Source organism: Dicentrarchus labrax, unplaced genomic scaffold, assembly GCF_905237075.1.
Source record: "Dicentrarchus labrax unplaced genomic scaffold, dlabrax2021, whole genome shotgun sequence".
NCBI lineage: Eukaryota > Metazoa > Chordata > Actinopteri > Moronidae > Dicentrarchus > Dicentrarchus labrax.
Genome location: NW_026136722.1, coordinates 16,293,467 through 16,317,236, shown reverse-complemented (window position 1 = coordinate 16,317,236; position 23,770 = coordinate 16,293,467). Strand labels below are relative to the sequence as shown.

General features: G+C 40.7%; 3 protein-coding genes and 1 long non-coding RNA gene across 4 annotated transcripts; 3 read left to right on the top strand and 1 right to left on the bottom strand.

The window, feature by feature from the left end:
• The first annotated feature begins 1,044 nt into the window (after window positions 1–1,044).
• nmt1a (N-myristoyltransferase 1a) lies at window positions 1,045–8,945 on the top strand. Its single transcript, XM_051387895.1, has 12 exons — window positions 1,045–1,181; window positions 3,323–3,428; window positions 3,697–3,841; window positions 3,966–4,084; window positions 4,297–4,388; window positions 4,508–4,624; window positions 5,144–5,314; window positions 5,423–5,531; window positions 5,628–5,798; window positions 5,886–6,050; window positions 6,143–6,280; window positions 7,221–8,945. The coding sequence occupies exons 1-12, from the start codon at window positions 1,078–1,080 to the stop codon at window positions 7,239–7,241; spliced, it is 1,458 nt and encodes a 485-aa protein (XP_051243855.1). The 5' UTR covers window positions 1,045–1,077; the 3' UTR covers window positions 7,242–8,945.
• Window positions 8,946–9,932: 987 nt separating this feature from the next.
• On the top strand, window positions 9,933–16,721 carry retsat.2 (retinol saturase, tandem duplicate 2). Its single transcript, XM_051387892.1, has 11 exons — window positions 9,933–10,166; window positions 11,058–11,240; window positions 11,335–11,576; window positions 12,445–12,646; window positions 12,730–12,927; window positions 13,011–13,130; window positions 13,619–13,757; window positions 14,094–14,203; window positions 14,286–14,455; window positions 15,844–16,003; window positions 16,109–16,721. Exons 1-11 carry the CDS (start codon window positions 10,007–10,009, stop codon window positions 16,255–16,257), a joined length of 1,833 nt encoding a protein of 610 aa, XP_051243852.1. The 5' UTR covers window positions 9,933–10,006; the 3' UTR covers window positions 16,258–16,721.
• A 968-nt stretch (window positions 16,722–17,689) lies between these two features.
• On the top strand, window positions 17,690–23,458 carry cdk21 (cyclin-dependent kinase 21). The gene is made up of 8 exons (XM_051387897.1): window positions 17,690–17,723; window positions 17,942–18,213; window positions 19,291–19,423; window positions 20,268–20,435; window positions 20,669–20,778; window positions 20,891–20,941; window positions 21,754–21,886; window positions 22,733–23,458. The coding sequence occupies exons 2-8, from the start codon at window positions 17,984–17,986 to the stop codon at window positions 22,808–22,810; spliced, it is 903 nt and encodes a 300-aa protein (XP_051243857.1). The 5' UTR covers window positions 17,690–17,723; window positions 17,942–17,983; the 3' UTR covers window positions 22,811–23,458.
• On the bottom strand, window positions 20,678–22,791 carry LOC127356278 (uncharacterized). Its single transcript, XR_007881961.1, has 3 exons — window positions 22,727–22,791; window positions 21,688–21,884; window positions 20,678–20,804 (listed from the first exon to the last, which is right to left on the bottom strand). It is a non-coding gene; the product is annotated as an uncharacterized LOC127356278 (long non-coding RNA).
• Window positions 23,459–23,770: the final 312 nt, after the last annotated feature.

Genomic DNA, 23,770 nt, shown 5'->3' with positions numbered 1-23,770 from the left:
GAGCATTGTAATTTGATTTGAATCAGTCCAAAATGCACTATCCTGCTGCTGTAAATGCTTGTGAGTGCATCATGTTCACAGCTGCAAACGGTCCCCCAAAAACACACTATTAACTCTAGTTTGACAAACGTTTGCCATAAACCACAGTGCCCAGCTGTTTATGGAAACTATTGAGCCTCTTTTTAAATATCAAACTATATATGCAGGGTAAGGAAGTCATTTCTTTGTGTGTTTTGTTGACAAGAAACATTAAAAAAATGCAATTTTTATCATTTAATGCATAAAACATTTATAAAAATCGTTCCCAAAACACTTATTACCATTAATTAAGACTTTAGTTACAACTTACAACCACTTCTTAAAGGCTGTACCATTAGAAAGCAGTCTCATTTATCACTTTATACATGTGGTCAGTGGTGTAGTGCAGGGTATGTACAGGTATATGTATATACCCACTTATTTTACTTCTACATCCCCTCTGATGTGCATCCTTCAGTTATCCTCTGCGAGCTGATCTGTGGATGGAAGATGTTAAGGTAGCTGCGAGACAATATCCACATCTACTAATGTTAATTTCATAATAATGATCCTCACTGCCTGAAGTCAAGCAGCAGAAGTGAGTGTGCAAATATCATATTATAATGTGAGCTACATATGCAAGAGTATGGTGTTTATCCTGCATGTGATTAATAAAAAAAAAGTGAAATTAGTCTGGGTTGTGCACAACTCATATCCGCTCCTCATGTGCTTCCTGTCAACCCCCTTTCACTGTCATCATTATTTATTTATTTTTTTGGGGCCAAATATAAATCAAATGTCCTCTAATCATGTTTGAGATTAAATCCACCAAAAACTTTGAGATTTTTTTTATTTTTATTTTTTTTAAACTTCACAATCAAAACCCCCTCACTTCATTAAATGCCATGTTTTATTACAACTTCTTATAAATAAACAAATAAATAAATAAATAAAAAGACAACAGTGGAGACATGTCACGTCACCGCTCTCAGCCAATAGCATCGAGGGAGGTTTAAAGCCGTCGGTGGCACGCGGTGGCTCCTCACTTCCTGGTTGAAGATGGCGGATGAGAATGAGACAGCACCGATGCCGGAGAAAGAAGACGCGGAGGACCACGGACACTGCAGCGACTGTGAAAACGAGGAGCACCACTTTGACGACGGGTGAGCGGGCGGGCTCGTCGCGGCGGTTGAGAATGTGTCACCTCGCTTGTTGCCCCGTAGCAAAGCGAGTGCGAGCTAAAAAGCCTCCGCGGAGCAGGAGGGGGCAGACAGCCATCGGGCTGGAAGTAGTCCCGCCCATTTGCCTTCACCCGATTGGCTAGAAGCGGCGCTCCGCAGGCCGGTTCTGTGCTGTGATTGGTTGAGAGTGCGTTCTGTTCCCTCGTAGTGGGCGGGCTTTGACGCTGCCCTCCCTTCCCCTCCTCTTCTCCTTCAGGTTAGCTAGCCGTTAGTAAATGGAGGGGGGGTAGAAAAAGCAAAGAGCGTTTAAAAGCTGCTGTTATACTAAAATATTAGATTTTTACCACGACTTGTGAAACGTCCATTAAAACGCGGCTGTTTTTTTTTATCACGTTGGCAGCCCGGTCTGTTAACCGGGAGCCGTTGGGAGCCGTTGGGAGCCGTTGATGGCAGTTGACGGTTAGCAGCGGGGTTAGCTCCCATGCTAACGTAGCTGTCAAACCGCTATTGTCTGTGTGTGTGTGTGTGTGTGTGTGTGTGTGTGTGTGTGTGTGTGTGTGTGTGTGTGTGTGTGTGTGTGTGTCGGCCGCCGAACCAAAAGCGAAATAAACACCCTAACATGTTGTTACACATGCTGCATGGTAATTAAATCAGTCCTTGTACTTTCCTCCTCCTCCTTCATCATCATCCTCCCTTTTTTTTTTTTTTTTTTTAATTTATTTACATTAAAGGAATATGAAAAAGATCCTTAAATCAGCCTCGTACAAAACAGGGTTTGGTGGAAATCCTGCTTCGCTTATTAGTGTCTGTTAATGTTTACAAAGCGGTGACACACTTAAAAAAAAAAAAAAAGGGGAGACTTAAAAGCGTGCTAATATTAAGGCGTGTCCTGCTCATGGCTGTATTTTGGGCAGCAAATGGAGAGAGAGAGAGAGAGAAAAGTGGTGCTGTAAGACCACTTTAAAGTCATCAGTGTTTACTTGTAACCCTCCATCACAAGTTATAGGTCTTATTGTGGTCATGAGATGGGGAATATTATGACTACACATCCTCTTAAGATTGTTTTAATTTAAGGATTTTGTTTTTTAGTTTAAGGCCTGAAGAGGTGCAACTCAACCTACCCAACCCACCACTGCTGTTAGAGGGAAAGTGATGACCCTGTTTATTAACTATAGTGAAGCAACACATGTAACTCCCATACACACACACACACACACACACACACACACACACACACACACACACAAAGAATAGTCCTGGCTGTTTGCTCGTCCACTCTGTTCGAATGGAAATCTGTGGAACAAACTATTGAATGTTTTGTTGTCCATTGTCCCAGTCAGTCACTGACCTCTTGTTCATACATATGTGTACACACACACACACACACACACACCTAGATACCCCACACACACACACACTTCTTCCAGAGGTCATGTGATTCACCATCTGTGCTGGTGTTACAAATACGGGCCAGTGCTTGGCCTCTCAACCTCTATTAGTTGGACACTAATGAGATTATCCTCTGTAAGTATGCAGTCTCTCTCAGACTAGAAACTGGGATAGCTGGTGTGTGTGTGTGCGCGTGTGTGTGCGTGTGCGTGTGCTTCCTCAGGATTTACATGATAAGACAAATGTGGGGTGGGGGTTACGGCTGGTGGGAGGAAGGGTTGCAGGACTACCTGTGTATGGTGATACAGGTGATGGAGAGGGACACACATGCTGCTAGTTTTTCTTCTTGCTAAAAGACTGATGTAGTTGTTTTCTTACCTGTCCAAGAGCTACACCTGAGATTGTCAGTTTGAGAATGGTTTCTAAGAGACAGACTAAGTCTAGAAAACCTTTTCCTACTAACAGTTACTGTATTTCTCACTAAACTATGAAAAGGTGTTGGAAAAGTGGGAAAAACCAGTAAGATGTGTGTATGTATATAATTTTAATACAAAAGTGTGTGTGTGTGTGTGTGTGTGTGTGTGTGTGTGTGTGTGTGTGTGTAATGCAGCTTTAATCATCCTGTGATGTCCCAGGTAGAGGTAGATTAAAAATAATACAGTTTGACCACGGTGTGGCTTTCCTCTGGGATGGCAGACTAATGTGGATATCTTTCTATTTCTGTCCTGGTTCAGTGACAGGGGTCTGGGTGACGACACTGGCGCCAAGAAGAAGAAAAAGAAGCAGAAAAAGAAGAAGAAATCTGGTGCCCCAGAAGCAGCTCAGGACCCCCTTGCCAAGGTATTAGTTCCAGGTCACATCACCCTAAAATTCAAAAAGAAAACAGAAATAGTCTAATTCAGGTGTGATTTATTAATGTTTGCAGTTGCAGTTACAATGGCTGGTTGAGTGTAAACATACTGTTGAGTACACAGCGAGCTCCCAGTGCTGCACTCTGCTGATTAGTCACAACTCCACACCACTGTTTAGAGTTAAAATAATTATTTACACTGTTTTTTAATAGTGTTGATTTGTGTCTGACTTTAATTCCTCTTTACTTTCCAAACAGGTGAATTCATTGCCAGCTGATAAGCTCCAGGAGATCCAGAAGGCCATTGAACTGTTCTCTGTAGGCCAAGGCCCTGCCAAAACCATGGAGGAGGCAACTCGGAGGAGTTACCAGTTCTGGGACACGCAGCCGGTGCCCAAGCTAGGTGTGACATTTTGTTAGGGCTTTCAGTTCTAGTTTCAGACGTAAAAAAACAACCACGAACGAGTTAATTTCATGTGCGGTGGGTTTTTCTGTGCTTCATGTCAGAGAGTTTTGTTTTTCTTCAGGGGAGACGGTGACATCACACGGCTCCATTGAACCTGACAAAGACCACATTCGTGAGGAGCCCTACAGCCTCCCACAGGGCTTCAGCTGGGATACCCTCGACTTGGGGAACTCTGCTGTGGTAAGAGAGTGTATAAACGCACACACACACACACACACACACACACACACACACAGCCATAGCAGCACATGAGGAATTACAAAACTGTTGTAACAGTAAATCATTTAAAGAATTTAGCCTTTTGAATTTAATCCTTTTTTTTCCCTGCTCTCTTGTGTTTGTAAAAGTTGTGACTTGATGTCTAATTCTGTTATTTTCTTTTGTAAAACCAGCTCAAGGAGCTTTACACGCTTCTCAATGAGAATTATGTTGAAGATGACGACAACATGTTCCGATTTGACTACTCCCCCGAGTTCCTGCTCTGGTAAGTCTTGTCAGAACTGATATTCCTCTAGTTTTACACCCAGACAAATGTTTTATATAATAACAGTGGCGATACTGTGAAATCTTTACCATTTAATAACTGACTTGTCTCTTTCTCAGGGCCCTGCGGCCCCCTGGCTGGTTGCCCCAGTGGCATTGTGGGGTGAGAGTTAACTCCAACCAGAAGCTGGTAGGCTTCATCAGTGCCATTCCTGCTTCCATCCGTATCTACGACATGTAAGAGCTTAAAAATATAACTGAACGTTTAATTATCTCAGTTTTAGATTAAAGTGGCCACTTTATTAGGTACACCTGTACAATCTAATACAATCCAACACAACTGTTCTGCCACTTTTATGCCCACGCTGTCAGGGAGTTGTTAATTAAGTTATATTTTCAGCATTGAGGTCATAGTCAGTCATGTTGTACTGGACTGCATTATGTTCAGAGGTGATTCTAATATTTTTCTTCATGTATCTAAATGGGAAAAACATTTGTATCAATATAATGTAGTCCAGTAAAACACCACCTTTAACTATTATTCTGTAATAACATATATTAGAGTTACTGATGATGTCTTAAAAACAATATAAACTTCATAAAAGGTAGACTTACTGGCAGAACAGTTGTAATGAATTATATTAGGTTGTACAGGTGTACCTAATAAAGTGGCCACTCAGTTTATTGTTTGACTGTATTCGCTGAAATTACAATAATCCACAGTTTTCTCACATAATAACTTGTTTGATGTTTTAGAGAAAAGAAAATGGTTGAGATCAATTTCCTCTGCGTCCACAAGAAGCTTCGCTCCAAACGAGTTGCTCCGGTTCTGATTAGAGAAATCACCAGACGGGTCAACCTGGAGGGTATCTTTCAGGCGGTCTACACTGCTGGAGTGGTACTGCCCAAACCCGTGGGTACATGCAGGTGAGTGTGACTGAATAGCTCTCAGCATACTGCACGCACACACACACGCTCTTCTGTCTTCTTCCTTTGTTATCGCTGAGTACTTACAAATCCGATTTCTTTGCACAGGTACTGGCATCGCTCGTTGAACCCACGTAAACTAATCGAGGTGAAGTTCTCCCATCTGAGCAGGAACATGACTATGCAGCGCACCATGAAGTTGTACCGTTTGCCTGAGGTTAGTGAAAACGCACACGTTTGATACATTATTAGATCACACGGCTCTGCCACGTCTTCATTCCTCTCCTCCTCCTGTCTTCTCTCTCTCCTTCAGGCTCCAAAGACTCAAGGTCTGCGGCCGATGACCAAGAAGGATGTTCCGGTGGTGCATCGCCTCCTCCGTGAGTACCTGAGCCAGTTCCACCTGGTGCCCGCCATGAACCAGGAAGAGGTAGAACACTGGCTGCTGCCCCGGGAGAATATAATCGACACTTTCCTGGTGGAGGTAAAAAAAGAGAAATCATTTTTAAGAATAATTCTGCCTTAAAACAACCCTCGAGCGGCTTTATGAAAATACACGTTCTCTTCACAGAATGACGGCAAGGTGACAGATTTCCTGAGTTTTTACACACTGCCCTCTACCATTATGAACCACCCTGTGCACCGCAGCCTAAAAGCAGCGTACTCCTTCTACAACGTGCACACCACCACCACCCTGCTCGACCTGATGTCTGACGCCCTCATCCTGGCCAAATCGGTGTGTGTTCCTCCTCAATCTTCAATGTTCTCTGAAATGTTGACTCCCAGGGAACTAATGAGTGTTTCTTTCCCCCTCTCATGTCTTCACAGAAAGGGTTTGATGTCTTCAATGCACTGGATCTAATGGAAAACAAGAATTTCTTGGAGAAGCTTAAGTTCGGCATCGGTGATGGAAATCTACAGTATTATCTGTACAATTGGAAGTGTCCCAGCATGGGGTCAGAAAAGGTACATTTTCTGGGATTACTTTTTCTTTGTAGTGACAGTGCAAGATTCAAATTTAAGAGAGGAAGACATATGAAACATGACAAGGCAACACAAATATTGACTCCCAACAGGGGTATTAAAAACAAACAGAATAAGAAGACAATATGAAAAGAAACAAATTAAACAAGAATAAGTAAGTAACAATAATGACAGGCAACTAGAAGTACAGATATGGTTCAGTAGTTGGAGGTACCGGGATGACGTCTTTTTAATAATGGCTTTATCACAACCTCGGGGTATCTGCTGGTCAGCATTTAATTTCCTCCATTAGAAGGTATTAAAGTCTTCAGTTTTGTCTACAGAAGTCTTAAATATGTTCTCTTGCCGACTGTAGGCGGTAGTGTTTGTTAGATGTTCAGATAGAGCAATCAGGAAACACAATGGGGGATTGTTGCGACAGTGGCTTGAGCTTTATCACAGCAGCCATTTTGACATGAATAGTAGGGTGAACGCAGGTACAATGATCCTTAGTATCCTTAATAACGCGTGTTATTTAAACTATTTTATGTCAAAATTGCTGCTGTGAAAAAGGTCTGTTTTCGTCAGTAGACTCCGACCTCTAGCAGACACTGTAACTACAGCAGCTAGGAAGCTCATCGCCTCATAATGGAAAGTGTCAGTTTTAGCAGAAACTTAAATTAACTTGAATGAATTAATCATATTTAATCGCTTAATCCTTTCAGCCATTTTCTGCTGCTTATGTGGATCCAGGTCACGTTAATTTAATTTATTATATCATTACGGTTTTATACTGCTGGGGAATTCTGGGCCCGGTCATCCCAACTGGTTTTCCATCATACTGTCATTCGATGAAGCATTAATTAATATTGTGTGTTTATTAAAAAGTCTTAAATTTAACTTTGTGAACTCAGGAATAATGGCTCCACTTATTCTGTCTCAGGTTGGGCTGGTGCTGCAGTGACATCCCTCTACGCCACAATCAAGTGTCACCAACAGGCCTGGAGAGAGACCGCACCATCGCACTGACCACCTTGACAGATGGACTGATGACTTCCTGCTTCAGGAAAGGAAAACCCACCGCCCATTTTTACTTTTTGACCTTTTGAACTTTGACCTGCACTACCGCTGCCAGGCGGGGAGGCAGGGGGAGTCTTCCCGCTCTTCCTCCTCCCTCGATCACATGGACCTTAAGCCATTGTAGTTACCATCCCAAAAACAACTGTATTTCATCTGAGAGCTGTCTTGATTGTACCAAACACACATACACATGAGAACAGTTTGCACAGATCACTGTATACCAAACACCCACTGTTGGCATACCTACAAAAAAACCTACAGTACATGTAAATAATATCAAACATTACTGCGGATTATGCCCTAACACATACAGACTAGAATCAGTTTTATTTTATTCCGAGATGTTGGAAGTGCTTTTTTTTTTTTTTTTTTTCTTCTTTTTGTTTTGCAATTAAAATAAATCATCTTTTCAGTTTTAGAGATAAAAAAGGAAAAAAAAAAAATCAAAATGATCAAAAAAATATTTTAAAGAGGAAAAGGCTCAAAAAGGTGAGGTAATAAATACCAAAAGTGAACACCAGATAAGGGCTTCTGTTACGATTTCTCTTGTCATGCTTGACCTTGTGTCCTTTTTTAATTCTTCTCATCGAATCCTCTGTTCTACAAGTCATTATGGAGATGTTTCAGCACTGCTTGAAGAAGATGAGACTTCTGGAGATCTGCTCATCTGTATTAACTTTCATGACCCTCCTCCTCCTCCTCCTCCTTCCTCCTCCAGCTTACTGCACTAACAGAAGAAGCCCTAAAACACAGACTGATAGCAATGGACCAGCTCAGTTGGAGATGACAAAAAAAACAAATCTGAATGGAGGTTGGACTGGCACACAGAGGTTGAAGGCGTTCTGATGGGGCGGGGGGGCAACATATTTATCAGCAGGGATCAGATTTGTAAGGACACCTCTTGATTTAACTGTGCCCCAGTTTCAACGTCCACCCTGCTCGAAACGTCTGCGAGGACTTCGGTCGACAGCAGAAATAGAATGTGCTTGAGCTCATTTTGCAGCCTTTGCTTGAGGAAATCACACAGGAAGTCTTAAAAACAGTAAATTTAATATAATGAAATCCAAGAATTACACAAAGGAAGACGTGAAAGATCTGCCAATACGTTTACATGCACATGCTGTGTTTTAGTTCTTTGCTGTACGAATGTCTCAAATTGTCTCACTTCATGAAATAACATCACTAATATTATGCTTTTATAGGCTTTTATGTAGAAAGTGACGTCAAACACGATAGTATTAACCTACGTAATATGAAACACGAGCGTCACAGGTAGCGTTTGACCTCTACAGCATTTGGAGCTTTACACTGGTCGGTTAAAGTCTGAGAGGATTCAGGGTGGAGGTTGAAACTGGGCCCACGGGCTGCAGTCTGGATGGACGGGTGCGTGGTGATGATGATGATAATGATGATGGTGATAAAGTGTTTCTTATGTACAATGTTGGTTCTTTTTTTTGCAAACAGATGTAAACGAGTATTGGGTCTCATGGTGTTATGATGCAGGAAAAGACTGTGGAGATGCAGGTGATTTCTTTTTTTTTTTTTTTTTTTTTGGAGCAAAAAAAATAAAATCTAGAAGTTGCCGTGAGGTTTTTCTGTCAATTGGGATTTTTCAAGTTCATGTTTGCACAGAATATCAAATTAAACAGTCAAAAACAAAAAATCCAGGCAGCAACTTGTTGGCAAAAACCTTAACTCAAGGTCCCCTTGCTTGCTTTTTTCTGGCGAGTTGAACCGCATCCTGCAGTCTTCCTCAGCGGATGGTGGAGTGAGTAAAGTTAAATTAAGATCATTTGTCAAGCTACTCCAAAAAAATAAAGGGTCATGCATCTAAAGGCACAGAGCAAGTGACACTCTGTGCTTTTGGTTCAGCTGACACAAGCAACTTTTAAATAATTTTTATTCATGAAGATTTGAGGTTTTAACTTGCACATTTTATTGATAATATTCCTACAAATGATCCGCTGGCAAAAGCAGACAACATGGGGCGTTCTTAATCAGATGCGTGGTTTTAAAGTGGAAATACTCCACAAACAGGTATTGCTGGTTTCTTCTTTGTACAGTACGACTACTAAAAGTTTCAACACTTAACCTGGACTGAAAAATGGCATATGGTCAAATAAATTCTTGAATTTCCCTTGGGATTAATAAAGTATCTATCTAAAATTTAACAAATTCTTATTAAAATAGTTCAATAAACAAATAAAAAAAAGAAAATATATAAGATCTGCAACAAAAAAAAGGTTCAATAAAGCTTTCTTTTAAAAGATAACTGATTTAAAGATAATAATATTGATAATTAGCATTGTTTATCTATATTTTAATATATGCACATTATTATAAGAGTGTTTATTTAAATTGTTGTTCTCCATGTGGCTGCAGCAGGGTCAAACAGACCATTGTTTCCCACTAACACAGCAGGGTTGTGATTTATGTCTCCATGCTGTCGATGGTCTAAAACGAGGCGTCGCTCTCACACTGAACTTGACGCTGATTGGTCGAAGCTGCCTTGACACTTGCTAAAGGAAGCCCTCTCATTGGCTGGAATCCTCAGCTGTCAGTTATGTAGGCGGTGCTTCATCGGGGTCAAACGCGGAAGGGGACAGAGCGAGCGGAGTGTTTCACCTGATCGATAGTTTACCTGCCGCAATGTGGATCAGTGTGGCGATCGTTTGTGTCGGTTTGCTCATATTTATATTAAAACATGTCTTCGGCAGCTCCGGGCCCAACCCGTTCGACACCGACACTCGTGAGCCGTTGAAAAAGATGCTTCACAACCGGAAAGAGAAAAATAAAGTTCTGAAGCAAGGTGAGTTTAAATCACCAAGGTCGTTAAATATGTTCTGTAACTTAGTTTTTTAGTCGCATAAAGTGAACTGAAATGAATTAAAATGCGTAATGTGTGCAGGCAGTTATGTAATGCGATGATTTGTGGCTGCAGGCGTTTACACTTTGTACAGTGTCCTGTGATATCTTGCAACATGCTCAGTGGACATGATAATGATTTTAATTATAGACTAAAATATTCCTGTTTAAGCAAATTCTGTTGTCATTCACTCTTTTATAAATTGTTTGCACATGTGTGCACGAGTTTAAGTGTCTTTTTGAAGCAAATTGTTTGAAAATAATGCATAGATTTCAAAATAAAATGAAAATATTCTCTGGTTCCAGCTTCTCAAAGGAGAGGATTTCTTGCTTTGCTTTTTCAGATTGTTGTAAATTAAATATATTTGAAGGTTTGGACTGTTGGACAGTTCTAAAGGGACATCTTTCACTAGTTTCTGACATTTTGTTGATGAAATAAATAATTAAAAGATGAATCAATAGCAAAAATGAATTGTTTGTGGCAGCCCTGACTCGTTGCATGCACTTCTTATAATAAATATAATAAAATCTCTCTACAAGCTAGTATTGTAAAGCTGCAGTTGTACGTAATTCACAGTGATGTTTGACTTAAGGTAACTGAAGGTTGTCAAATTAAGAATTATTCTTTCTTTTCCTCCAACTAATTATTCTTAAATATCCAAAATGACTAAATTCTCTAAGAATCCACACTTTTGTCTAACTTCTGTCTGACTACCAGTCTAAAAACCCAAATCTATTCACTTCACAAAGATGTAAAACAAAGAAAATCAAAGGTGGAACCAAATAATTTTAAATTAAATAGGGTTGTTTAAACATTTTAACACCTTTTCTTTAGGTTTCCTGGCCAGTAAAGTACCTGAAAACCTGGATGCCATCATCATCGGCAGTGGGATCGGTGGACTCGGGCTCGCGGTGCTGATGGCCAAAGTTGGAAAGAAAGTCCTGGTCCTGGAGCAGCATGATCGGGCTGGAGGATGCTGCCACACGTTCACCGAGAAGGGCTTTGAGTTTGATGTCGGTAAGAAGGATTTTCATGAATACGTCGCACCTCAAATGAATAATATGCTGACTTCCAACATCCTGGTCTCAAATAAACCTGCCCCGTCCCTCAGGAATCCACTACATCGGGGACCTGCTGGAACACAAGCCGTTCCGCTGCATGCTGGACCAAATGACCAACGGACAGCTGCAGTGGGAGCCTCTGGAGAATCCCTTTGACCAGGTAGTGCTCGGACCACCGGAAAACCGCCGCCAGTATCCCATCTACAGCGGCAGGACGCGCTTCCCCGAGGAGCTGAAGAAGTGCTTCCCCGGAGAGGAGAAGGCCATCGACGAGTACTTGAAGCTGGTCAAGGTGGGATTTGTTTGCAGCTTTCAATACAAAAAAACTTGTATCAGCATTTAAGTTTAGAGTAAAATATGTATTCAGTGATAATCTTGGGACTTTGTGAACTGTGTGTTTTATAAACTGCACTTTAGCACAAAGACGCTCCGTTATCCAGATTTCTGTTGATGTTGTCACTGATCTTGTTCAAGGGTTCAAGGGTCAGTGAATCAAAGGTCAGAATAATTGGAGGGGCCTCTTATTAGCTGCGTTATTACATCATTTTACCCAGACTAGAGTTGCAACAGCGTTTTCTGCTTTGACACACAGATAAAAGGAATGTCACTTTCTTTATCTTCATGGAGTCAGTTTGATGCATTCATTTCTTTCAACTTTATTGTTTGTTTCTTTTACATTTTTTTTCATAGCAGTTTGCAAAAATCAACTAACAGCTGCAGGAATAAAACAAAAAGACATTTATATAAGAGTTTTATGACACAGCATTTACATTCACATTGTTTTATGGAACTAAGACGTTATTTCTAATAATAATTTGCCATATTTTTGAATGTTTTTGTCAGTAGTTTCAGTCTATAAATATTCCTCTGTACATCTTTTTATCTACTTTTCCATTTTCCTGTGGAACAGCCAGTGTCCAGTTATATATTGCCATGCTGTAACCAAAAGAATATTAAAATTTAGTTTGAATAGTTCATTTACAAGTGCTCGTACCGCCATTTAAACATCCATTAAACACAGTCAAAGTACCCCTTCAAACCATATTTATAAAGTTAGTACGCTCAGAATGCACAATACAGAAGCGTTTACTTTAAATTTAAGTGTGATCATTACTTTGTCAGACTGTCATAGCCTCAATCTTTGTCTGTTTTGTCTACAGAAAGTCGGGCGGGGCATTTGGCTCCTCGCTATGCTGAAGATCTGCCCCGTCCCCTTGGCCAAGTTCCTGGTCTACACCGGCCTGGCCAAACGTCTGTCCTTCTTCTTCAAAATGGCCTCCCGCAGCCTGACCGAAGTGGTCAATGAGCTGACGGAGAACAAGGACCTCAGGGCCGTCTTCGCCTACATCTTTGGCACCTACGGTAGGAGGAGCTCTGCTGGTGTGTGGTCCGTTTATTTCTTCACAATCCTGCTCATAGCTGTTGTTTCCGTCCCCGACCTGCAGGAAACATGCCAAAAGATGCCAGTTTTTCTATGCACAGCTTGCTGGTCACTCACTACCTGAACGGTGCCTGGTACCCGAAAGGCGGAGCCACTGAAATCGCCTACCACATGATCCCCATCATTGAGAAGGCAGGTGGCGCCGTGCTAGTTCGAGCCCCGGTCAACCGCATCTTGTTCAATGACGCCAAGGAAGCTTATGGTGGGTGTGATTTCCTGTAACGTAGTCGTCCCGCAGCTCTAACGGAGAGAAGACTCACTGTTTGTTTGTCTTTGTGGTTTCAGGTGTGAGCGTCATGAAAGGCCAGGAGGAAGTACACATCCGTGCCCCGATGGTCATCTCCAACGCTGGCATCTTCAACACCTACCAGAAGCTGCTGCCCAAAGACCTGCAAGCAATGCCAGGTGGGAAATAAGTGCCTTTTGGTTATTTATCAGTTAAAGTCAGTCTAGAACAGTATTTCCCGACCTTTTTGAATACACTAAGGACCCCTGACTAAGTCACATATTTAATATTTCATATCATATTCCAAACTGTATGAACCAATGAACCCAAGAAGTTTGTGTAAAACGAGTGATTTGGATGAATTTGAGCAGATTATTTCCTGTTTCGGGAACTTTTTATACAATTCTTTGTCTTTATTATGTATTTTTTAAATCATTTTTAACACTCATACAAACTTAATAAGCTTCAAATTCAGTGTTCTCTTGTCCCTGGTGCTTGGCCATTGTTCTATTAGACAATTTAATTTACTTCCCTCACACTTGAGAGTCTGAGAACAGAGATCGTTCAGCATTTTTTCCTCGACAGATGAGTTAAACACACACGTTGCTTTTATCTGTGAGTTGTTGGTAAAGTTGTGCTGTGTGCTGTGACTCTCCTTTCCATGCAGCCATCCAGAAGCAGCTGAGTATGATGAAGAACGGTGAAGGTGGCCTGAGTGTTTTTCTGGGTCTGACTGGAACCAAAGAGGAGCTGGGCCTGAAAGCAGACAACTACTGGATCTTCACAGAGAACAATTTCGACGAACTGTACGTCGTATCTGCTGCTTGTTACAGTTCACTTTTGAATTCTGGACAAACATAGACCTGGTTACTGAAATAAAGGAACTTCTGGACACTTAAAGTCAACATACAAATCACAATATGACTGAATAAAACTGTTGTATTTTTATTATGTGCACCGACTGGGTGAATTCAGGTGGAAGATATGATCTCTTATTGAATATAACTAAAACATGCATAGTGAAAAAGTTACTACACACATACATAAGTTTCTTTTGGTCCAGTTTTTTAATAGAAAGATGTCTCCCTTTATAAAAATAAACTATATATTTAAATATATTACGTGTACATTTTCTTTGACAGGGTGGAGACCTATCTGAAGGGAAAGCGGGAAGAATCTGCTAAGAGTGTACCTCTCCTGTTCGTCGCCTCCCCGTCGGCTAAAGATCCAACCTGGGAGGAAAGATCCCCGGGTACAGCAACGCGTTGCAGCATACACACAGTGAGCGTTGGGTTCATGCACGAGTCGTAACAACTGCCCTGTTCTTTCTCTAGGGAAGTCCACCTTGAGTCTGGTCAGTTTCGCCAACTACGAGTGGTTTGAGGAGTGGAAGGACGACAAGGTGACGAACAGAGGGCCCGAATACAAAGAGCTGAAACAGGCTTTCATTGACTCCATTCTGGAGGTGGTTATGGGCGTCTTCCCCAAGATAACCAGAGACAAGGTAACGTTTTTTGAATCTGCCTGTTGGCCTCTCGCTGCTCATTAGCTTCCTTACAGTAAGGCATTACTAATAATAATATTACAGTAAGAGTAGTAACTAGTTACAGCCTTAATTTTGTTGTTGCTTATTTAAAATCCAGCAGTCCAATCACATCCCTGGATTCAGTTTTTAAATCATGCACGTCAACAAGCAGGGAACAAGCCTGGAAGACGGAAAACTGCCTGGAAATATTCAAGATTACTTTGATTTTAACAAACAAAAGTGGATTTTAATGGTGGACAGCAGGCTGCAAGCAGCAAAGAACCAATTAGTTAATTAATTAATTTAAATATGATTGAAATCGCAATATGGCCAACTGTAAAATATCAATCGCAGAAGCTGTAATCTATAAAGAAGTCTACAAAAGTCTTCAAATAACAGAAGTTGTTTAAAAGATTGAGTCTCGTCATCACTTTGAGCCAGTTGTGCTTTTCATGCAGCCTCTAACTTTGATCAGTTCAGAGGCTGCATTAAAACAAAAGCTGCACTCACTGGCCGATTACCTTGACATTCACACAGAGGCGAACACGCTGAAGTCTGAAGTTTGGGGAGAAAGGACACAATTAACAATTTTGTGAGGTGTAGCAGAAAAGTTCTATAACTACTGGTGTAACTAATTACTGTTGGCAGGTAGTAATAAGAGATTTATCACAAACAGTAGGCTCAGGTAGGCTGCTCCTCCCATTCTTGGGTTACAACCGCTTTATCTCTATAAATTCATCATAAAATGCGGGAAAATCTTTGTCCTTTTGTTCCCACGCCTCCTTATTTTTTATTAACAGTCCGAACTGAACTAAAAGAGCTTCTATGTGTGCTGCTCCCGCTGGTTTAAACCTTCTGCAACTTAAAACAGTTTGGTTCCCTTTCTGTGAATTTAAGTCAGTGCTGCAGGAACACTGTGCTCTCCCAACGGCTGCTGATGTTTGGGGGTAATATTAATAATTGTTTGATTGTATTAGACTTGGTCTTACTCATTTGATGGGGCCATTTTAGACAGGTTCTAGATTTCGTGACATTATTGTGAACTATTATAGTTTTATTTTATGTTTATATTGTTGCCTGTCTTAGCCAGGAACTATGGCTGCACAATAGGATAAAAAAAATGTATATGACATTACTGTGGGAATGATATCTCAAATGTAGTTCTTTCTATTAAAATCAAGATAATGTGACATTTATTGGTTTTCTTACATCTAGAGAACAAAATTTGCTCATGCTCAATGCTGTTTGTCACACATTTTACCAAAACATTGCAGCTTCTTCACCCTAAAACTTTAAAACTGTTTATATTTTAAATCTGTATATTCACACTTGTGTGTGTGTGTGTGTGTGTGTGTGTGTGTGTTTAGATTGAGTACGTTGACGCTGGAACCCCCATCACAAACACGCACTATATCGGAGCCCCCAAAGGTGAAATCTACGGAGCGGATCACGGCGTCGCCCGTTTCAGCCCTGAGCTCAACGCTACCGTGAGACCTCAGACTCCGCTGAAGAACCTCTATCTGACAGGTGAGTCCGTCTGTGCGGCACCAGCCAGAGATCTCTTATAATTCCTGCCAGCTCTGAACCAAAATGAGCATTTTGTGGTGTTTTTTTTCTGTGTGTGTGTTGCAGGTCAGGATGTGTTTTTGTGTGGCTTCGCCGGCGCTCTCGCTGGGGCTCTCACCTGCGGCTCGGTTATCCTCAACCGCAACCTCCATCTGGATGCCATCGCCTTGGCAAAGCAAACTAAATTCACGAATGCCAAACTGAAAGGGGAGTAAACAGCCTGAAAAACATTTGGTTATATACTGTAATTAATCAGTACCGTCAAACCCACAAATACCCCGTGTGAGGAGGCTCAAAGCGCCCCGGCACAGACTCCCAGATTTCATTTAACAAATGAGTTATTATTGCTACACCCGGCTCATAAACACTAAGCTGTGTTTGTACTTTAAAATATGCATATTTACACTGATTCATGCTTGAATACTCAAAGTTTGTGAGTAAATGTAAGAGGTGGGATGTTCTGACTTCTGAGTAATGAGGCACTAATCAAAACAAACATGACCTCAACTGTTGATGCAAATGCTTTTAAGAAACCATTCACCATGTTGTGTACTATGCATACTCTTAATAATGCCTTTTGCTCTTAACTCCTGTGCCTGTGGTGTGTTTGGATTTTTCAGTTTGTAACAGGTTTACGAAGAGTGCTGCCTTTTTAATATTAAAGGGTACAAACAATGAATTTATTGCTGTCTCTTTTCTTTGGTGTTTTCACTATATTTGGTCATTTAATTTACCTTGTTTTAACACCTGAATGTTACATATATGCAGGGTTGGGAGGGATTACCGAGTTAGTGACTTAATCCATGTATCACAATACTAAAGTAGTGTAACTTAATTGCTTTTCATTACTTTTTGGATAAATTCAACACCAAATATGCAAATAAAAACGAGAAAATAATCATCAATAAGATGGGGAAACTAAGATTTAACATTTCCCCACTGCACTCAGATTATAAAAAACAATAATTATATTAATAATTAGGGATCTTACATATTACAAGAGCAGTTTTACCTCACAAAATATATTTAAATATCTTTTTTTTATACTTTTTTCCCCACTAATAACATCTGATGGGCCACATTTACAGCTAGAAAGCAGAACTCATACTGTGCCCTTTTAATGCTTTAAATACAAAATAATTGTAATTTTACATACATTTTGAAATTGTAATCCTATTAATAATCCCCCTTTTTACTAAACTGTAATCTCATTACATGTTTTTTCTCTTACTGTAATGGGATTACAGTTACCTTTTACTCTCCAGGCATCAAGCCTGTTGACGAAATGAGGAATAAATCAAATATTGTTCATTCCCACAGCATCCTATCTAAATATTATCAAACAGATTCACTTTGTTTAACTCTAAACAGACTTTTTTTTCAGCCTCATTATTTATAAAACTCAACTATTATTTTACTGTAAATGTTAAATATCAGGAAACAACCTTCTTCCCCCCAAACTCTTGTGTTTATTTGTTTGCTTTTGTTGTTTGTAGTCGCTGAACTCGGTGCATTGCCTTGCACCTGAACGCAGCATGTAAAAATTGAGCTTTCTGATTAGTTGGCGAATAAAGAAAGGGGGTGTGATTGAGCCATAATTTTCTGCAGGCTGCAGATATATTGCATCGACCATTTGCTGCGGGCGGCTGCATGGAGGCCACAGTGCGCTCGGCAGTCTGAGGTAAAGTACAAACCGAGCACAAATCCAACGCAATCAGCTGTAAAACGATGTTATTACAGCTGATAAATACCTCTTAATGCTTAGTTTAACCTGCAATAATAAGTTTACTCCAATTGTCTGGTAGCTAGCTTACTGTCTGACTTAAACTGAGTGATGAATGCTGATGGAAAAAAACTTCTTTAACTGTTTCTGGCACATGCGTTTAATTCTCCTGGAAGGTTCAGCTTTCATTTATCCCGGATTCATTTTGGGGAAGCACCATGGAGGTCTGCGCTAAGCCTCTGTGCTACGAGCTGCTGGCAGAGGTCGGGGAAGGCTCCTACGGTAAGGTGTATAAAGCCAGAGAGGCGGGGGGCAAACAGCGCCTCCTGGCGGTGAAGAAATTCAACGTCTGCGCAGACGCGTCGGAGACCGGGATCCCTGCGTTCATGATCCGCGAGGTGGCGCTGCTGCGTAAAATGAAGTACTTCAACCACCCCAACATTGTGAAGTGAGTTTATATGAGTTAGAGAAAATGGCAATCACAATGTTAAAGTAACTTGGTTACTTTTCCGTTACTTTTGGATCCAAAATCAATCAGAAGTATTGTAACGACGATGTAACCTTTAAATAGAAAATGGGAAAGATTTTAGCTGCTTAAATGTGTCCTCTGCTTACTTTATCTTTAAAATCCTGCTCAATAATCCTGTAATCTGATTACTTTTTTCCCCTGCAACTGTCATGGATTACAGTGCTTTTTTTGTGTCAGTTACATGTAATCTGTTACTCCCCCGTCGGTGGTACATTTACATTTACTCAAGTACTTTAGTACAAGTCTGAAGTCTTTTCTTTTCAGGCCACTTATATACTTTATAGTCCAGTTCAGAGGGAAATATTTATACTGATATGATATTTTTACTCCACTACATTTAACAGCTTCAGTTAATAATTAATTTTTTATGGTTCCCGTCTAATACTAGTATTTATATAATATATCAATTGTTGGATAAAACAAGCATTGTTAAAGTGTAATTTCAGACTGAAGGACTTTTCTCATAAACCGATCAATCAATTGATCAGTGGAGAACATAATCAGCAGATTGAAGCACCAGTGTAACTAACTGAACACAGCTTGCGTCTGTATTTGACGACCTGGGAATAAGAAGTGTGCAGGAGAAACTACGGTGGCCACAAAAGGCCCTTTTTACAGTGTATGGTTTGTCCGTTCTGGGCTACTGTAGAAACATAAATATTATATTACATTTTACCATGTGAGCAGCATTTTATTTACTTTTATACTCATTTTATACACAGTTTTCATTAAGTGTACAGTAACTATATATTTATATATGTATATTTATATATAATAATGTGGTAAAAAGGACAATACTTCCCTCTACGATGTAGTAACGTAGAATAATATGATAATATACTTTACAGTGTGGGAGGGGGATTGGTGGGTTGGTGTCCCCCCAAGGGGACTGTTATTTTTGGACTTCTCTATTTCTGTGAACACAGAGCTGTCCATATTCCCTTGTTTGTGTGTGTGTGTGTGTTTTCATAATCTCATGTTGATTTTAATGTCCAGGCTGTTGGATGCGTCTGCTGTACCAGTGGGCCGGAGCCTGGACCTCACTCTGGTGCTGGAATACATTGACCAGGACCTGTCCACCTACCTGTCCAAGGTCCCCGCTTCTGGACTGAGCCGTGACAGCATTAAGGTGTGAACTACGTGTATTTAAGTATATTTAATGTGAGTCTTCTCCCCTTTGGAAGCATTTTAAGGCAGGTGGACACCTTGACACGCTCCCACCTCATTTACATATCAGTAACTCTTATCAGGAAGGAACCTCCATCTTGTAATCTCAGATTCTACTAGAAACCCTAATTCACTGCCCCACAATGTGTCGATATAGGGATGAAGTTGTGTCCAACGTCTGCAAAAATCATTATATAACTGTAAGTTCACAGCCATTACCTCAGGGAGACTACAGCTAGTGGTGTGTTCAGGTGTTCCTTATGAACTTGTAAAGCTGGATTTTCCAGTTTTACCAGCATTGTGTTGCTTTTGAACCAGTGGTGGAATGTAACCGAGTACAGGCTTTAATCTGAATCAGAAATACTTTATTGTTATCCCAGAGGGGAAACTGGTTGTGTTACAGTTGCTCAAGTTGTAAAACAAGATATTAGAGAAGTAGAAATAATAATAAGAAAGTTAAAACATGTGCATTATATAACAATATATAGAAAATAAGACATGCAAAATATGTTTTATATATATATAACAGAAGTGTAATGAATAATAAATACTTATAATTAGTGCTAACAATGCTGAGAATCCTTAAATAAGTGTGCTAATGAGAACACAACAGTATACAGTATGATAGCAGTAATAATGACAGAGGAAACCAGAGTGCTGCACATTTCAAGCAATGCATTTTGGGAGGCACGAGCACACATCAGCAGTGTCCTACAACAAATTCTGCCAAAGGAAAGCACTGTAGCACCTCCAAGGAGACAGAATAGTCAGTGCTGTCGTGCTGCTTTATTTACGTGTGTGTGCAGGATTTGATGCAGCAGCTGTTGCGAGGACTGGACTTCCTGCACACAAACATGGTGCTGCACCGTGACCTGAAACCAGAAAACGTCCTGGTCAGCAGCCGCGGAGAAGTCAAGATCGCGGACTTTGGACTGGCACGCGTCTACACCTTCAACATCGCCCTCACTCCAGGTGTAAGTGAACACCTTCCGCCTGGTGTCGCTCGTTAGCAGATGAGTACAGAAAAGAGTAAAAACTGTTAATTTATACTGAAAGAAGTCTCTTATAAGACACGGTCGGTTTTTCTTATATGCACTGTAGCAGAGTCTGTCTGCTCTCAGGCCTGAGGTGATAAATGTTCTTTTGTTCTTTCTCCCAACCCCCTCTCCCGGCTGTGTGTCTTTATATTTTCTCTCTCTGTGTTCAGGTGGTGACGCTGTGGTACAGAGCTCCCGAGGTGCTGCTGAACTCCGTTTACATGTCCTCGGTGGACATGTGGAGCGTCGGCTGCATCTTCGCCGAGCTCTTCCTCTTGAGGTGAGGAGAGCTGAGTCTGTGTCTGGCTGGAGGAGATATGAGAGAGAGTGTAAACACTCTGCAGTTGTCAAAACAGAGATAAAGTTGCAGTGTGACATTTGCTCTCCCACAGACCACTCTTTCAGGGATACACAGAGGTACAGCAGCTGCAAAAAATCTTTGAGTGAGTACTTTTTCTTTCCCTCACAACACTGCGTATACCTTGTCAAACATCAAAGAAAGAATAATATGTATACATACGTAGAGAGAGAATCATCAATCGATCGTACAGACCTCAATTTAATCTCTAGGCTTATTAATATATGACTAAAGAGTCCCAATTAATTCTAGTTAAACAGTCTATCGTGCAGTCTTTTCCAGGCCTTTGAGACAAAGAACTTAAATACATCAAATCTAAAAAAAGCTGTTCCAATTTTTGTTCATCAGTATGCCAGAATATTTCAGGGTTTTGTTGCGTGAAGGAACAAGGAGCTCGCACTCTCCGTTTGTCCTGACTATTTTTGAATCGACCAACCTCGGTGACCAGAGGAAGAATACCAGCCCTTGTCCTTGTCCTTAACTTTGGCTGTAACAAACTTTCTTCAAATTTCAGTGAGAGCTTATTTTGAGTAGTGTTAATGTTACAACATAAATTATCCCTGTAGATAAACAACATATCCACCTCCTCAAAAACGGAATAAATCTCCTCTGCCCATAGAGACCTGCGTGCTTTACTCCACAGATTGGCTTTATGGCAATCTGCATGTTTGTTTAAAATTACCCAAACCTTGAGATCAGACAGGAATTAAACCTTTTAAGTTGTTTGTCTCACTGAATTCAGAAGTTACTCAACAATACGCTGTTGTTACAATCAAATAGGATTTAATGATTACTCGAGATCAATAAATAAAGCTTACTTTACAGTCTTACTTTAAAAATGTCAGACGTGGAGGTTATTAGCAGCCTGTTGCTGCTGCTCTTTGCTTTCTTCATCAGGGTGATTGGTTTGCCCAGCGAGGAGGACTGGCCCAAAGACAGCCCGATCTCCTACTCAGTCAGCTGGGGACCGAAAGGCTCCTGCACCAAACTGCTGCACAACCTGGGCCCGGGCGAGAACGACCTCCTGTCTGTGAGCAGATCTGTGTTTCAATCTATCTATAAAGAATTATCTATCTATGTCACCCCTGCAGTTATAAACTCACAGAGAGGCTGAAAGTTTTAAACAAATACATTTGACCATTGAGATACGGACGACATAGACCAAAACTTCAGAGTAGAAGATGGTAGAATTGGTAGTTTAATTGATGAATCTGACTGATCAGTGATTTCTTTAATCAGATAATTAAGACTAAGAGTGTGAAACCACAGGAGCCACAGTTTGTGCCTCTCACAGTCTCAGAGGTAACCCTGAGCTGCAACCCTCCAAAGGCATTGTGCTTTCACAGTTTCAAGGTTGTTGTTTAATAAATTAGACACCGATGGCGCAGTGCTGTATTGTACCTCTGAATATGGGCATGTTTTTTTTTGCAAAAGTTTGAGAACAACTGCTCTAAAAGATAATTAACCGGCAATGTCTGAAAAACCCAGGAGGTCGTTTCCGTCCAGACGGAGCGTTTTTCATCCAGATGGTTTGAAGAGTCTTTGAGGAGGATTCAGAACAGCATTAAGGGTTTTTAAACGACCTTCTGGGTTTTTCAGACATCGATGGTTAATTATCTTTCAGAGAAACGGATGGCTACCTCTGTGACCTGAATGTATAATACTAAATGCTAGCATCAGTATGCTAACATGCTGATGTTTGAGCAGTGGATGCTTGACCAACTAAAGACTACACCGTCCTTTAACCGTGCAAACTCTTTCTGCCAAAATGTGTTTTGGGCTGCTGATAGAACAAAGCTAAATGATTAAATGTTTGTTCAAATACAACAATAAGGATGATATGAGCAGCACTGAGACTGTCTCTCTTTACCTGCAGCAATGCTTGGCATTCAGAGCGAGCAGTCGCATCTCAGCCGCCAAAGCCCTGGCTCATCCTTTCTTCATGAAGCACTGAAGATTTTCAGTCGAATGCCGAGTGGAAGAAGAGAAACTTCGGCTCCTTCCGCTTCTTACCCCGCCCTACTGTCAGCTCTGCTAACTACTCTTGTGCCACAGAGTCCATCGCACACACACCCACATCATGAGAAACTGTGGTCAGGTTTGAGGGAACAGCTTTACACGTTTCTTCCTCGTAGAACATGGCTCTGATGGCACAAAATGCTTAACAGTAACGTGTATGTTGATAAGAATCCAAAACATGAGACATGTTTGAAGGAACAGTTTTATTTACTTTGTTGTATTGATTTCTAAATTCGGCCCGCCTTCACGTGAACAGAGTAGAAGTATGTTGTTCTTTGATTTGATAGTACGCTAAGATGCAGTACTTCTTTGTTGTTGTTGAGCGTTACTCTTAAAAATATTAATTCTGTTTTGCTGTAAACTACTGACAACACTATTATGAGCACCTTTAAGTTGATGAGTTGGTTTATGTTGTTTCGCCGAAGCTTTTTCTGTTCTAGACTTGCATACATCGGAAGGAAATGAAGTCCCTTATTTTTTTTATTATTTTGTGAAGATATTTGTGGTGTAATCACTGGAAGCAGATTACACCTGTATTTATGTTTGTATTGACAGATCTACACGAGTTACACTGTTCATTCAAGAAGCTTTTCTATAAATAACTCTCTCAAACCCGTCTCTGCATTTGAATGCAACACCGTCGATAACATTAATGATTCACTCAGGAAGATGAAGAGCTGTTGGCTGATAGTTCGAACACAAACAGCTGCTGTACTTTGTGAACAGGTTCAGATAATAGATGAACACCACAGCAAGCTCTGAGCTTTTATTACGTATCCTTATTATCAAACGCTGTATTCTTCCTTTAGTTCGGCATTTTGTTGAGCTAGTTAAGGCCCAAAATGTCCACCAGTTTACTAGTTAAAGCCTCTTTTCACCTTACTAGTGAACTAAT

What these genes read in the sequence shown, in the direction of transcription:
- nmt1a (XM_051387895.1), top strand. Translation starts at nt 1,078, where the DNA reads ATGGCGGATGAGAATGAGACAGCACCGATGCCGGAGAAAGAAGACGCG. An exon ending in AGTTGTACCGTTTGCCTGAG is followed by an intron (nt 5,532 to 5,627) that starts GTTAGTGAAAAC and finishes TCTCTCCTTCAG; the next exon opens with GCTCCAAAGACTCAAGGTCT. An exon ending in CCCTCATCCTGGCCAAATCG is followed by an intron (nt 6,051 to 6,142) that starts GTGTGTGTTCCT and finishes ATGTCTTCACAG; the next exon opens with AAAGGGTTTGATGTCTTCAA.
- retsat.2 (XM_051387892.1), top strand. Translation starts at nt 10,007, where the DNA reads ATGTGGATCAGTGTGGCGATCGTTTGTGTCGGTTTGCTCATATTTATA. An exon ending in AAATAAAGTTCTGAAGCAAG is followed by an intron (nt 10,167 to 11,057) that starts GTGAGTTTAAAT and finishes CCTTTTCTTTAG; the next exon opens with GTTTCCTGGCCAGTAAAGTA. An exon ending in CTGGGAGGAAAGATCCCCGG is followed by an intron (nt 14,204 to 14,285) that starts GTACAGCAACGC and finishes TTCTTTCTCTAG; the next exon opens with GGAAGTCCACCTTGAGTCTG.
- cdk21 (XM_051387897.1), top strand. Translation starts at nt 17,984, where the DNA reads ATGGAGGTCTGCGCTAAGCCTCTGTGCTACGAGCTGCTGGCAGAGGTC. An exon ending in AACCACCCCAACATTGTGAA is followed by an intron (nt 18,214 to 19,290) that starts GTGAGTTTATAT and finishes TTTAATGTCCAG; the next exon opens with GCTGTTGGATGCGTCTGCTG. An exon ending in TGAGCCGTGACAGCATTAAG is followed by an intron (nt 19,424 to 20,267) that starts GTGTGAACTACG and finishes GTGTGTGTGCAG; the next exon opens with GATTTGATGCAGCAGCTGTT.